The 15,643-nt window shown below is 35.2% G+C and overlaps 1 protein-coding gene across 6 annotated transcripts in view; it reads left to right on the forward strand.

Annotated features, from left to right (window-relative positions):
• Positions 1-3,128: 3,128 nt before the first annotated feature.
• Positions 3,129-15,643, forward strand: part of LOC135170881 (uncharacterized) — a 59,171-nt gene continuing 46,656 nt past the window's right edge. For 2 of the 6 annotated variants that reach the window (XM_064137032.1, XM_064137034.1), the window contains exons 1-2: positions 3,129-4,132; positions 4,638-4,698. In XM_064137032.1, coding sequence (XP_063993102.1) covers positions 4,674-4,698 — 25 coding nt within the window. In that variant the 5' untranslated portion in view covers positions 3,129-4,132; positions 4,638-4,673. The remainder of the gene's footprint in view (positions 4,133-4,637; positions 4,699-15,643) is intronic. The other 4 variants (XM_064137033.1, XM_064137035.1, XM_064137036.1 and 1 more) reach the window with 3 other exon arrangements.

Genomic DNA, 15,643 nt, shown 5'->3' on the forward strand with positions numbered 1-15,643 from the left:
GATTTAAATCAAAATTGTTCATTTCACACGTTAGTTGCCATAGACCTATTGTTTCAGTTTTAGAATTTGATGAAAATGCTGATAATGATGATGCAAGAGCTGTTGAAATTATGGATGAGAATTGATAAATTTTGTATTTACGATTTACAAATATTTACTCATTTAAATAAAACCACTTCTTTCGAATATAGTGTCTATATTCTTATACTTCATGTCCATTCAAAAAGTGCCCACATTGCTTTGATAAACTTGATTTTTTATGTACAATTTCTCATGTCACGAGTGCACCTAAAAATGCTCACCCAAAAAAGTGCCCAACGCGCCATAAGTTCAAGTTTTCACTTCTGCCTGCACTCCCGGAGTGCAACGAGTTTTTTTTTCTTCTTTATTTATATTATATCAATTTTTTTCTATAAAGGGTTAATCATTAATCGAAATACCTCAAGAGAATCATATCAAATGGTAATTCGAATGATGCTTCACCATTTCTGAAAAAACAAAACTCCGTCAACTCACGTGAATGACGGTTAGGGAAGGAGAGAGAGAGAGAGGGGGAAAGATATGTCTCTTTCGCCCATTGGCAATTTCAAGACAGTCCTTTCAGGGGGGTGGGGGTGAATAAAAACCTATTATTATTAAGATTAGGATGATTTATTAGAATACAAGAATAATCTCATGGGATCAAAAATTTCAACAATAATCCTCGATTATTGAATAACCGGGATAATTGATGTAATTGCCCTATCAGACATTTAATGTTTAAAATTGCATTATCCACAAAAAAATCTTTTTGACAAAATGCTGTAAACCCATTTGTTTACAAGATATTTGTCAAGAAGCATTTTTAACTAGAAAAATTCCGAAAACCACAGGCATCCCCCTTGGCATTCCGGAGATAATTGTTTAAATGTTAATTATCTCATGATGCAACAGGCTTACAGTATTTTGTCAAGAAACCTTTCTTGTTGTCAATTAACTTTACAATAAAAAAGATTTTCTGACAAAATAAATGTTCTAATTTCATCTCATCAGATTATTCTTGTATTCTAATAAATCATCCTAATCTTAATAGTAATAGGTTTTTATTCACCCCCCCCCCCTGAAAGGACTGTCTTGAAATTGCCAATGAGCGAGAGAGACGTATCTTTCCCCCTCTCTCTCTCTCTTTCCCTATCCGTCATTCACGTGAGGTGACGTAATTTTTTTTTTAAGAAATGGTGAATCATCATTCGAATTACCATTTGATAGGATTCTCTTGAGGTATTTCGATTAATGATTAAGCATTTATAGAAAAAAAATTGATATAGTATAAATAAAAAAGAAAAAAAAAACGACGGAAGCTGGGATCGAACTGGAGTCCACAGCATGCGATGTGAGGACGCTGGCTGTACGCCAATATAGCAATTGGAATATTTTATTTAGCCCTTGGTACATGCTTAACTAATTGGGCAGGTGAAAATATTTCTCTGCTTACCGGGAAGAATAGATCTTTTGAATTAATTTTTGTAAACCTAAAAACGACATATTATGGCTGAAAAATCATAAAGAAAAATTTCAAAGGCGGAGAAAACTATATCTCCACTCGCGACTTGTCCCCGTGGCAGCGGGACTGCTACTGAGGCGTTACCGGCTTGGCCGATATGCAGATACCCCGGTAGGACTCGTGGCGCCCCGTCTCTTCGGGGGTGAAATCACGTCCTAACGTGGAAAAACTGGCGTCACTCAAACCCCCAGAACTGAGCCTCTACTTTGGTCTATCCTCTTTGGCTGATGCTACTATGTACTACAGGGACAAAAGATTCTTACGAGAAACTTCTCAGTCAGCAGTGCCAATCATATCCGCATATCCAAATAGTCCATGACCCTATTGCCGAATAATTTTTTGATTCACAATGGACTGTTCACCTCTTTCGATTTGAGTCGAGTATTCGAGTTGACTGCGATGTCCTTTGTAGGATATTATGGGACTCGCCTGAGTCAAGACATTCATAGAGAACTCAAAACGGTTTATGGACTCCTATCATCACCAGCTATCTCAACTGGTAAATTCAATGAGGCTTCAATTTTTAAGTAATTGTTGTGTCAAGTTCTTTTTCCAATTTTTTTTCACGTGAATAACATCTAAATATATGCTCGGTGCATTTTTTTACAAAAACATTTTTTGTTTTTGTTTTTGGGGGGATTATTATTACCTAAACAATTCATATATATTATTGCACCTATCATGCCACCAAGGGCATGATGGTCATTAACGACATTCCAACGAGTGCACGTTGAAACTTATTTCAAAGGAATCGTTTAAAAACGTGGGGCGTTAGGGGGTCAGGTGACTTCATCCGAAAATGGGAGGAGGGTGTTCTTGGTGAATCGGAAGAGCGGGGGTGCGGGGCGGAGGCATCACTACTCATCAACCACTCATCGATATCTCCTTATCCAGTAAGCATTGATTGTTACCTACGCATCACCAGAATGTATTAATGACACAAGTAATTCATCCGCGAGATAAAAAGTTGCTTAACTGATCCCAACGCACATTCGCGAATCAACCCATCTGCAAAACGTATTAAAATGATCCGCGAATTAGATCACCGATGAATTGATCAAACCTCAAATCAATCAATGAAACCGCAAATTAACATACCACCCACTCAATTTCATGTAACCCTCCTACTGTCCCAGTGACTACCTTCACCGTACAACAACCTGGAGTCAGGACCCGTATAACATATCTACTCTTGGTGGCAAAAAAAAATTAACTTTTCGTTTTTTTTCGTTTTCATAGGTTGGAAAAATTTTTTAACAAAATTATGCTTTCTTTTTCATATTACGACTATTTGGTCCTGTTTCATTTTGCCTTATACTGCAGTTGACCCAACGCTACGGAATCAAAGAAAGAATAATGAATGATAATCATTGCGGAAATTACGTAAGCTTAAAATTTGGTAGGATGAATTGAGAAAAAAGGATGCTATGACCTACAATATTGTACGGATTGTATATGCTATACGAAAAAATATATCGGATTTACGTTTTTATTAACAATGAAAGCTATACTATATCTGATACCGGAGCGATTCCCTGATTGTTTTTGTCCCATCACGTATGTCGATTCGAGTTTCAGTGTTTTTCTTTACCCTGATGGCAAATTCCAGGATAGTGGAAAAAAACTCGAGTTTACCACCCGCGCCTGCGTCCCCATCTGCACACCAGCGTCGGCGCGGTACTGTGCCGTATCGCTTAATGTGGAAGTTGGGAACATACTACTGTAGTATCGGTCAACCCATCACCTACGGTGGGGCGTTTTTAGACAATCATGCCGTCCTGCCCCAAATTTATTAATCCACTTCAGTGTTGATGAATATAACATTATATAATGTGACTTTCTCTCGTTTTCTGGGGAAAAGATATATCCTGCGATCAAATTTGCTCCGAAGGTAATTCTCCAGAAAAGTTGATAAATCGAAAATAGGACTAACAGTGAATGTGTGGAGTTAACCAAGTGATTACCGTAGCACACCATACTATATTCAATATTGGTGCTCTCCGCCGAAATCTGCAGAAATGAGCATTAATTCGTCTGTTGATTATTTTTCATCGAATTCCTAATCGTCGCATTATCCCTTCCCCGTATCTTCGTACCACCAGTCGTTCTATTATATAATTCTTCTTATTTTATCATTTTTACATTTTTACATTTATTTCTCGCTTTTTATTTCTGTTATAATTTATCATATTATTAGTTGTGTCAGTTTGCAATATTATCATATTGCTCAGTTTACCATATTCCTATGTGGGTATATTTGAAGTATTGCATCTACTTGGAGCAAGATAAGACAAAGTTCTCATTCACTAGGGCAGCCATAACTTCGAAAAAGTGATTCACTGTACGGTTGGGTATCACTCCATTAAAATACTCCGTGGGCTCCTGCAAGTGACGAGTGGCATTCATCATATATATTGCCATCTTTATTTTAGGAAGTTAAAAGAACAAGAGACTCAAACTAAGCAAAAAGTAAAACGACAAAATATTGAGAAGCAAACTCTGTGAAGTGGAGCCCCCCGCCCCCGATCGTCCCGTTACCATTGCTGCCAAACCCAGATGCTGGAGAAGAGTCACGAATTCTCGATTATCGTAAATGATTTTTCAAATAGTCAATCTCCTGGTACACCTACTCCACGGAAATGGTGTCTTCGGATTTAATGTTGTGTTTTCCTCGCACACCTCAACTCATACATGAATGTTTTTTTATTCCATTTGCTTTTGAGTTCCATAATATCATAAGTGACGGACATGTGTAAGAATATTAATTGCGTTCGCTCAGTAGTTCTAAAATAAGAAAAATGACATCATTTTCTTTTTTTAAAACTTTATTATTTTCTGTCTTACTCTATCGCCGTGAAGGCACACATCCTTTTCGAATGACCTCACATGCTTTCATCTTCGTATGCTGAAGCAACGCTTCACACAATTTCGCATAAGCTCTTAATTCCGTAAAAAATCTCCTTATGGCAACGTGCCTCATTTTCCCGAACGTCTATCAATTTTACTCGTGTCGCCCGTGAATTCATTGATTGTAGTGTACATACATGCACCATCTTGTTCCTTAAAGCGCATGTCCCCGATACTCTGTTTCTAGAGATTTTAATGAGGATCAGCCATAGAAATTCCGCCAATGAAAATGCACAGCACTACTACAGGTGGGTAAAGCTGTATTACTTTATGAAAACGTGTAAGAGCTATCCTGCATGGAAAGAAAAATTCATCAGCAATTCCATAATTATTTGTAAATCGTATAATGTTTTGATAGTTACCGGAAAATTCCGGTACTGCTTACTGGAACCCGTCGGCTTCTCAGTAAAAATGGTAAATTTTTCTTATTCCAATAGAATTACCCAACTCTAGAACCATTTTGCTAAAAAGTGTCGATCATTTTTACCAAGAAGTCAAAGAATTTTATCCAGTAGTCCCGCAATTTGCTCTAACTTGTTCAATTTGCTCTCCGTATACGTTATGATTCACGCAATTCTTTTAGTTTGGGATTATGATAGGAGTGTATAGGTTTTTGTTTGGCATGTAGTAGATGAGCCTATTTGCTTTATTCTATGCGTAACCTCTGAACTTGACACAGTCCGAGAGAAGTTCTATAGAGACATTAAAACGTGGCGAAAATGAAGTTATTAAGCCTGTCAAAATATCACCGTTTCAGGATGATTCAGCAAGGGTAAAACCTTTGTTGTTTTGCATCAACATTGAGTAAGGACTGTTTTGAAGTTGTACATAAAGTTATTTTCATTTAAATGTGGCCATGATATTTCCGCATTTCACACAAACAACCGAATGCTTTACTTTCGCCAAAGGTTCTCCGAGGAGTAAATTCATGAATCCATAACAAAAAAATTGATTCTGTTATAAGTAATAACAGATTAGCTGTTCCACACACATGCTCGTAATACCTTTTCTGCGGTTATCAGTGGATCAATCAACTACAGATACACAAACTAACATCCGTAATTACTACATTATTACAATGGGGCAACTCCACGACAAAACGAAAATCGATAAGCGGTAACGCCGGGAAGGTCGGTTTCTGAATTTTCTATTACTCATGGTATATTCAGAGGAGATTGATTTTTATTCACCAAAGAGCTTGGAATTTCGTCATAGTAGCTTCCAAAAATTCACGGAATGCATGTTGATGAAAATTGCGCAGATAATGCGGACCAATCGCGTTGTCCACACTCAATTGTTTTGAATGGTGCAATTTTCAGACAGATCGTTCTAAAAATGTTATATAGTATATGAGTACAGGAAACTATCATTTATTGTTTTTCACTGCTAGTACAATCGATTTTTGATTCATTACGACAGTAGTCAACGCAAGCAATGACATATCACAAACTCAGAATGAAAACTTTCATCGGGAAACAAAAAACAAGACAAGAAAACGTTTTATATTATTAGCAGCATTCATAATTTTTATTAATACATTAGGTTATATATAGTTAGTTTTTTGAGATACATGACAGTGTATCAGCCATTAAAAAAATCACTTCTTGGTGTCCGAAAATCGGCCTTCTAGTACCGGGTATTACGCACAGAACAACTACCGAACAAAATATTTTCAAAAATAGCCATAATTACAGAATATAAATTAGCCCTAAGCTCAACTTCTATACTACTATTGTTTTTCGATTGGTAATTTTCTTAAATGGTTCAAAGTAAGTAATGGATGATTTTTTTAGTAATAATAAGGAATTGACAATTAATTATCTCTGAAAACTAAGGTTGAGATTTTATTTTCGAAGTTGGTAGCACTTCGATCGTCTTCATGGAGGAAAGAGGAAGATTTAAAACCCGAATTACTGCCTTCTTCACTCCGTGTATTTCACACATACATATATATATATACTAGCTGACCCGGCAAACGTTGTTTTGCCATATAAATAATCTCCTAGTAATTTCTAGTGTAGACAAAAAATAGCTTACTTATTGGAAGTATGTATGTATGTTAGAATGTGTATATTGTATGTATGTAAGAATGTGGTATATGCGCGAAATAAGCATGGAGCGCTGTGAACAATGAGGGAATATAAAAATAACAAAAGGCAAACATTATTTTTAAGTTATTATAATTTATTCCTTATAATTATATATCATTAATTAAACAATTACGACAGTAACACTATTAAACAATATTAATCTCTTAATGCTATAGCGTGAACAATATTTTTTGTTAGTCCATCTTTAGCTAACACAAACAAACTGGATGGTTTACCCACTCGAGAGCATGCCACGTATAATTGTCAGTGTGAAAAACATGGTGTTCTCAAATCTAATCCACAAACAGACATCGTTTGACCTTGGGATTTGTTGATAGTCATTGCAAATGCCAATCTAAGCGGAAACTGAATACGTTTGAATTGAATTGGCACATCTGTAGGTATAATAGGAATCCGTAGTGTGAGTATATTTTCATCTCTGAACTTGCCATTTAAAATCCTGGCTTCGATCACGTTTTTCATTCATTTTTGAATGACTAATCGCGTACCATTGCACAGCCGGGGCTGGTTCAAATTACGAAGCAAGATAATTGGAGATCCAACCTTTAATTGTAAGTTATGCGGTGGCATGCATGGCAAATCCTATCATCCCTACCATTCCCATGGATGGATGGATGGTGGTGTTTCAATTTCAGATAGTTGCACTTTTCCTGACGCGTAACACATCCCAGCTGGCTCATTTTTGAATTTCAGAGCATGACAATGCGGACATTCCTTGTCCATAGCACCAATTACCACTTTTCAATGAGCATAATATTCAATATCGGGCTCATAATGAAATGCTAGACGCAGGAATGAATCAGATATAAATGCTCAATGTACCTGGTGTCGTTGTTGGTTATTTGTTCTTCGTCTATTGACTGTGAAACGGCGTGATTGTCGTTGTTCTAATCTTCTTACTTCATTGCGTTCAGCTCGTGTATCTTCTGGCTCTTCTTGATGCAATTGCGCCATTCTGACACGTGCATCAGAATTTTGTTGCTGGATTTGTTCTTCTGTTCTTTCGGATCTGCTATTTCGCAAGTTTCGAGCTTTACTTGTACTGCAGCTCAAATCAGCCCCTTTGCGTTTTCTTGGCATTGCTCATTATACAAAACATACATAAATAGAATTAATGAAATTATTTAATGATGAAAAATGTTAAAAGTATAATTAGGGCCAGGATTTTTTCCGCAGTTGTGAAATGATAAGTTTTAATTTATGAAATTATAACAAAAATATAAGTTTTATGGAAAAATTTTTCAAACAAAAGTAAAAAATTAAATTTTATGAAAACATTGTCTCTTATAATTTTATCATACAACCAATATTTCCATTGACATTTCAAAATAAAGATTCATAATGATTGATTTTTTGGAAACTATGAAAATCTTTATTGTTCAATTACATTTTTTTGATAAAATTAAATTAAAATTACATTTTTATAAGATCAACAACATTTTCGATATAAATAAAAAAAAGTGTACCTACAACACAAAATCCGTTGTTATTGGAAGCTCGTGTCACGTGTTGTTTACTTTTGAGGTTATAAAATCACTTGATTAACTAATCGTGCAAAATACACTCAAAATTGATAATTTAATTATTAGTGATAAAATAGGAATGATTAAAAGTTAATATGAGAGGTACACTGAGGTAGCAAAATATCAATTGTCAACGTTACTACAACACTTGATGCATAAACAATAATGATGGCCGACAACTATGTAGGGAGTGAGAAAGAAAGGAAACCGGCTTCGTTCTCATCCCTACTCCGTGCTGTTTACTGGGTCAGAAGTGACACCTGTAGACATCTGGCGGGGATATAACTAATTAAATGACGATTGATCAGTTTTCGACCGGAGAGGAAAAATGATTAAAGTACTAAAATGGCTATTAAAAAATAAGGGTTGATCATAGAAGTGTGAAAATTAAGGGTTGTATGTATTTTTGTATGTTGTATCATAAAAAAATAGAAATTAAAAATTTTGTCTGAAAAATAAAAAAAAAATTTAGGGGTGGACTACCCCTTACATTTAGGGGGATGAAAAATAGATGTTGGCCGATTCTCATAGATACCGGATAAGCACAAAAAATTTCATCAAAATCGGTCAAGCCGTTTCGGAGGAGTATGGGAACCAAAACTGTGACACGAGAATTTTATACAATTAGATATGATCTGGACACTATGATGACTATTTCAGCTGTAAAGTGTGCACTGTGGAGACTATTGGTCACTTCGGTGACCGTGACTTTGCTACCATCACATTAGATGTGCATTTTACTAACAGTTATCAAACTGCCCTGTGTTATCCAAGTGTTCACTACACAAAAATCACGTTGAATGTGTTCTAGCTGTCTCCAAATTACACACGTTAAAGGGCGCTGGTCATTCCGGTAACCGTCAAAATATCCACGTCAAATTCAGCTGATCAGTTCCGTAACTTTTATATATATCATTATATACAATAGTATAAAGTCAATCTTGAAATGTAGGCAAATGTCGGAGCCAGGTTCACGTATGAAAATTCTCTATAGGATTTCTTATACAAATTATATAGGTTTGTCTATAGGAGTTTCTACAGGAAATGCTATGGAGAATTTGAACATCTTTTATGGGATTTTTTTCCTGTAGTATTTAACATGAAATTTTTTCTATAGGATACTCATGGGGTTTCCTATAGGATTCCTTATAGGAGTCGAGTTAAACGCTAAATGAAATTTTATTGGAAATCCTATAGGGAAAAATCTCATAGGAAATATTCGAATTCTCTATAGCACTTCCTCTAGAAAATTTGCACACAAATTTGTATCACCCGATATTGTCAACAGAAGTTTTGCCAATAAGAATGAAAATTTTGAGTGAAGATTTCGATTTGAATTGATGTTTGAAGTTTTTACTGGTTCTTCATCTGCTGATAATAATCCTACGATAGTAAAGGATAATAACATTTGTCAATGCAACGTCTTTATTATCAATATTGTTCATTGACAAAAATCCTTAACAATTCAGTAAGAATGATAATTCACACAAAAATTAGACCAGATTCACTTCAGAAGAGTTGTTTATAAATGAATGTTATCAAATCGGTCAGAATATATATTTCCATATAACTTATCACGCTTAAATAATAATTGTTAACTGGTGAGCACTTCTAAATCGAGCTTAGATGTTAACATCCGCAGTGAGCCTTTCAAGACAATACAGTACGTTTTTCTGTCTCCAATAATCATTCTGCATCAATGGATTGTCTTCCAAAGATATTCATATGGAAAATGTTGTGTTTTATTGAAAGTTATACTTATCCTTATATATAATGAATATTGTTCCTATTATATTAATAACCATAGTATTTTTTGCATCACATTATGAACTTATATCTTTTCCTCATATTGCCATATATCAGTAATCACAATATTTATATAGAAATTTTCAGCCTAGGTTTTTTCATCGCTCATTTTGTGGCGAAATTCTAGTCGTTCGAGATTTTTCTTTCACTACGAATCGAGTATTTTTAAAGTCAAACTTCTTTGGGCTGTAATTCCAATATCATATTTAACGAAAAAGCGACAGAAAAAGGGAGGGGATGGCGCGCGTGGTGGGGCAATCGGATGGAAGGAGACATGGGAGAGAAACGAAAACGCGATAGATTCGGAGTATGAAAAAACGAGAGCGGGGTAGCATGCGTAGCGTAATGAAGCCATTTTAGCGAGATGACTTTATGTGGACTAAGCGAGCAACCGCATCGTGTTGAAAAACATAAGAAAAATGTATATCATAGTTGATACCATACTTTCGAATTCGTAATAATAATAATCAATTTGTAATAAATCATAGGGAGATGAAATTTATAGGAAAATGCCCTATCTCATAAAATGGTTTTATTCTATACTGCACAATTCAACAATTTTCTCCGAATATGCCACGAAAAAACATTGTCCTTCATAGTAACGTTTCCGGAGTTGCCATGGTAATTGAAAAAAAAGTAAAGAAAAAGGAATAAAAAATCACGCAATCGGCACATTATTTTGCTTTTCCTGAGAGAAAACATATGCTCTGCTTAAAAGAAACATAATTCAGCAGGAGACAATTTGAGGAGTTATTGAAAATTTCCCCCAACAAAAATTTACTTATTAGAATACGAATAAACAAGAATCCATATATTCACATAGAAATACCACAAGTGGTTCAAAATTATCGAATATTTCCCGATAGATTCGTTGCAAACAAATGAAGGAGTCAAGTTTTTCAGGCTAAAAAATCACGAATGCGAAGCACGAGTGATTTTTCCTGAAAAACTTGACGACTTCATTTGTATGCAGGGAACCTAGAGGGAAATATTCTATAATTTTGAAGCTCGAGTGGTATTCAGGGGATTATTTTTCCTATCCAAATTTCGGCCAAGAGAATTGTGCCATGACATGAAAAGAGGTTTATTTGGTTAAGTGTCGTTTGTTTACCAAAATATTCAAAAAATTATCCCATATAATACCACAAGAGCTCCGAAATTATCGGATATTTCCCGATAGGTTCGTTGCAAACAAATGAACGTGTCAAGTTTTCCAGTCTAAAAATCACGAGCGCGAAGCGCGAGTGATTTTTCTGGAAAACTTGACAAGCTTATTTGTTTGTAGGGAACCTTGAGGGAAATATCAGATAATTTCGAAGTTCGAGTGGTATTCGGGGGATTATTTTTTGCATCCAAATCTTGGCCGATAGAATTGCACCATGAGACATAATTTTCAACGAATTGCCATTTAATCTGTCAGATACAATTGAGGGTTACTTCAACATTTGTTTTTTTTTATATATATCAACATGCAAAATTTCCATAAGTAATACCACAAGGTTCCCTCAAGGTTCCCTGCATACAAACGAACTCGTCAAGTTCTTCAGGAAAAATCACTCGTGCTTCGCACTCGTGATTTTTTAACCTGAAGAACTTGACTCCTTCGTTTGTTTGCAACGAACCTTTCGTGAAATCCCTGATAATTTTGAAGCTCGAGTGGTATTCGGAGGGGAATTTTTTCATCTAAATTTCGGCCAAGAGGATTGCACTATGAGACAAATTCCATCTGTCAGCTCCAAATCTTTTGTTTTCCATAGACCTGAAGTCAACGTGAAAAATTACCAGTTGAATTATCACAAATTATCGCATGTAATACCACAAGAGCTCCGAAATTATCGGATATTTCCCGATAGGTTCGTTGCAAACAAATGAACGTGTCAAGTTTTCCAGTTTAAAAATCACGAGCGCGAAGCGCGAGTGATTTTTCTGGAAAACTTGACGAGCTTATTTGTTTGCAGGGAACCTTGAGGGAAATATCAGATAATTTCGAAGTTCGAGTGGTATTCGGGGGATTATTTTTTGCATCCAAATCTTGGCCGATAGAATTGCACCATGAGACATAATTTTCAACGAATTGCCATTTAATCTGTCAGATACAATTGAGGGTTACTTCAACATTTGTTTTTTTTTATATATATCAACATGCAAAATTTCCAGTGAAATTTCCAAGAATATCCGCTGAAATACCGTGTTGACTATACAAAATAACGTCGAATGGTGCAATCCTATTGGCCAAGATTTGGATGGGAAAAATAATCAGTTAAATACCGTGTTGACTATACAAAATAACAGTCGAATAGTGCAATCCTATTGGCTGACATTTGGATGAGAAAAATTCCCAGTGAAATTTCCAAGAATTTCCGCTGAAATACCGTGTTGACTATATAAAATAACGTCGAATGGTGCAATCCTATTGGCCAAGATTTGGATGGGAAAAATAATCGCTGATATTCGAGGTAGGCTATACAAAATATCAACAAATGGTGCAATTCTATTGGCTGAAATTTGGGTGGGAAAAATAATCAGTTGAAAACCACTTTCCGCTCAAGTAAACACTGTAGAGGATAAAAAAATTGGGGGCGATTTTCATTTTGAGTTAGCCAAAGAATGATTCTATCAGGCGGAAATATTTCGATATTTTTGAGCAGCCTGGGCATAGAGAATTTTTCAACTTTTTACTCTGTGTAGAAAATTGGATGCATTGCCATACTTCTCTTATAGCGCTATAATGCTCCTGGATGGATGTGATCGAAATACTCATTCAAAGTTATTGGCGATAATGATTCGGTATTCTTCTTAGGCGGAACTAATAATGGAGATAACACTGTTTTTCAACATCAATACCTCTCTTCTGTTTTGTATTTTCGGTCTGGGTTTTGTTAAATACCGGCTGTGAAAAATTACTCTGCTGAGCGTTAGAATTGAGGGGCCACATACTGTAATGTACGTGTTTTACTCACACATAAAACTTCATATGAACACCGTAAATTTTGTAATTAATAACATGTGCCTTCGTAAAATTTATTAAACAGTACTATAAAATTTTAAGGTCTTTTTTAAGGTAATTTTATAATGTTTATCGGAATCACATCATAAAAATTGTCCGATTTTTCTCTCCGTGAAAATTGCCATTTTAACACTTCACAACAAATTTGCATCCTTTCCATTTTCCAGAAATATATATCTTTGATATTATTATAGGTATCATCATTTCTCCCATCAATTGAACTGAGGTGAAGTTGGAATAAGCAAGAATCACAATGACCCATCTTCTTCCATTGAAATGATCAATGCGAATATTTGTTTTTAAGAACAGTAAGATTTTCAATGATTTCAATGATTTTTTGTGAGAACAATTGAGCTCACATTAAACATAAAACAATACTTTTGATCAAATCAATCTTAAAATTATTAACCGACTTCGTAGAAAAATAGTTACGCTTATAAAATTCGAGATCCAGCATCATAATTTACTGTTGACGCGTTTTGGACAGCATTTCCACCCGAAAATACTATCTTCTTCCTCTATCGTATAATGTTGTCGGTGCTACATATAGTAAAGATTTCAGACTTTCACTGCTTTTGTCCAACAAGACTGATTATTTCAGATATAGTTGAATGCCCTGCACATTCATTGATACTCAAAACTAAAAACACCCAGTATTATTGGCTGTCTGTGTTTTTCATAAACTTAAACTCTAAATAATATTTTAACCAACAATCTAACTTTAGATTGAGTTATTTTTCTAAAACGATGGAAAATATTTGTCTGAAATGTTCATTCAACTGCTGGAAACAAGCATCACTTGTTATCTCGGAAGCGATCAGACATATTAAATCAAATTATTCAATAATATTCTAATACATTCTGGTCGACTCCTCATCTCAATTTTTTTCATTTTTCTTTTTCTCATTTCACGCCCAGGTACGTATTTGGAGGACAATGCAATGTACGTCCAGATGAATTTGTAACAACTGTCGTATTCCACTTGTGGTCGGGAAACCGTTATTTTTGATAATGTCTGTTGGAATTTAATGATTCAAATCATGAAGAATCCACACTTCAATTACATTTATTTATTTAGAACAATAGTTCTACTTACCGTCACCTGCTGTGCACCTCGTCGACTGACTTCCACTCTTGTGAGTTCGCTTGCTGCGCCCCGTCACGGCGCACACACAAGCAATGAATGTACAAATGTACTCCATTCTCAACACGCCTCCTACATTTGTACTTTTATATCAATTTTAACATTTGTCTTAATTTAATGAATTGTTCTTCGTTTAACGGTTTCGTGAGTATATCTGCAGTGTTATGTTTTGATTTAATCTTAACAACTTCAATTGTTCCTTCGTTTACACTATCATGTACTTCATGGTATTTCACCTCAATGAATTTAGAGTTTTTTGATAGATTGCCACATTTTGCGATAGTCACTGCAGCTAGATTATCCTCGTGGATTTTTATCGGTTTATCAAATTTTAGATTGAAGCATTCATCTACTAGTCCTTTTATAAATTTTACTGCAATCAGGGATTCGGATAGGGCAACATATTCTGCTTCCGATGAAGACTTTGTAACTGATTTTTGTGTTCGTGACTTCCAAAATACAACATTTCCAAATAATCTTATTATATAACCTGTGGTGGACTTCCGATCAACTACATCCCCAGTTCAATCTGAATCCACTGAACAATCAATTATTTCATCGTCTTGTGACTTACTAAATTTCAACTCCAATTTTCTAGCTAAATAAAGATATTTTAGGACTCTCAAAGCGTATATAAAATGCGTCAGATTGTAACAGTTCTGATACTAACTTAGGTAATTCGTGCTAAACGCAACATCGAATCTCGTTCCTGTGCTTACATACAATAGCTCCCCAATGATCGCTCGATATTTTATTTCATTACAAGATTCCTCTGCAGGTTCTGACTTTAAATTCGTTTCCATGGGTGTGTTACACAATTTTGCGTTTTCCAAAGAGTATTTCTCAGCCAATGACTCAATGTATCTTTCCTGACTTAGACTCATCTCACCTTTCAAGTAATCATAATTAATATCTATTCCTATATAAGTCTGAACTGTCCCCAAATCTTTCATATTGAACCTTTTTATTAAGCTCAATTTTACTCCTCTTATCTTCGCGTAATCTCTACTACAAATAAGCAAATCATCCACAAACAAAATTATATACACAGGATCCTTGTTATCACCCCTTACATACAAGCAATAGTCGTGTTTAGATCTCTTGAACTTTTCGTCTTCCATAAACTTATCGAAACAGTCATACCATAGTTTTGGACTCTCTTTCAATCCATACAAAGATTTGGCTAATTTATACAACTTGTTTGATCCATCTTCATACCCTCTAGGTTGCATTACAAAAACTTCAGACATAATTTTTCCGTTTAAGAACGCTGTCTCGACATCCATTTGCTCTATTTGTAATTTATTTTGACAACAATGTGATAATAATACCTTTAATGTTTCCATCTTATCCACTGGTGAATAAGTATCATCAACTTCATCCTCCTGTTGAAATCCCCTGGCAACAAGTCTAGCTTTAAATAAGTCTTCACTTTTGAATTATGTCGCGGGAATATTGCGTTCAATCTTGAACTCTTTGGAGTTGTAAATTCCAAAGATCTGACTTACACAGAACAATATTTGCGATATTTGCTACACGCTGAGGTGTTCTTTGTGTAGCGGTTTTAAATAAGGGGGTGAATTACACTCACTATTCTATCTA

Source organism: Diachasmimorpha longicaudata, chromosome 18, assembly GCF_034640455.1.
Source record: "Diachasmimorpha longicaudata isolate KC_UGA_2023 chromosome 18, iyDiaLong2, whole genome shotgun sequence".
In the NCBI taxonomy this organism is placed as follows: Eukaryota; Metazoa; Arthropoda; class Insecta; order Hymenoptera; family Braconidae; genus Diachasmimorpha; species Diachasmimorpha longicaudata.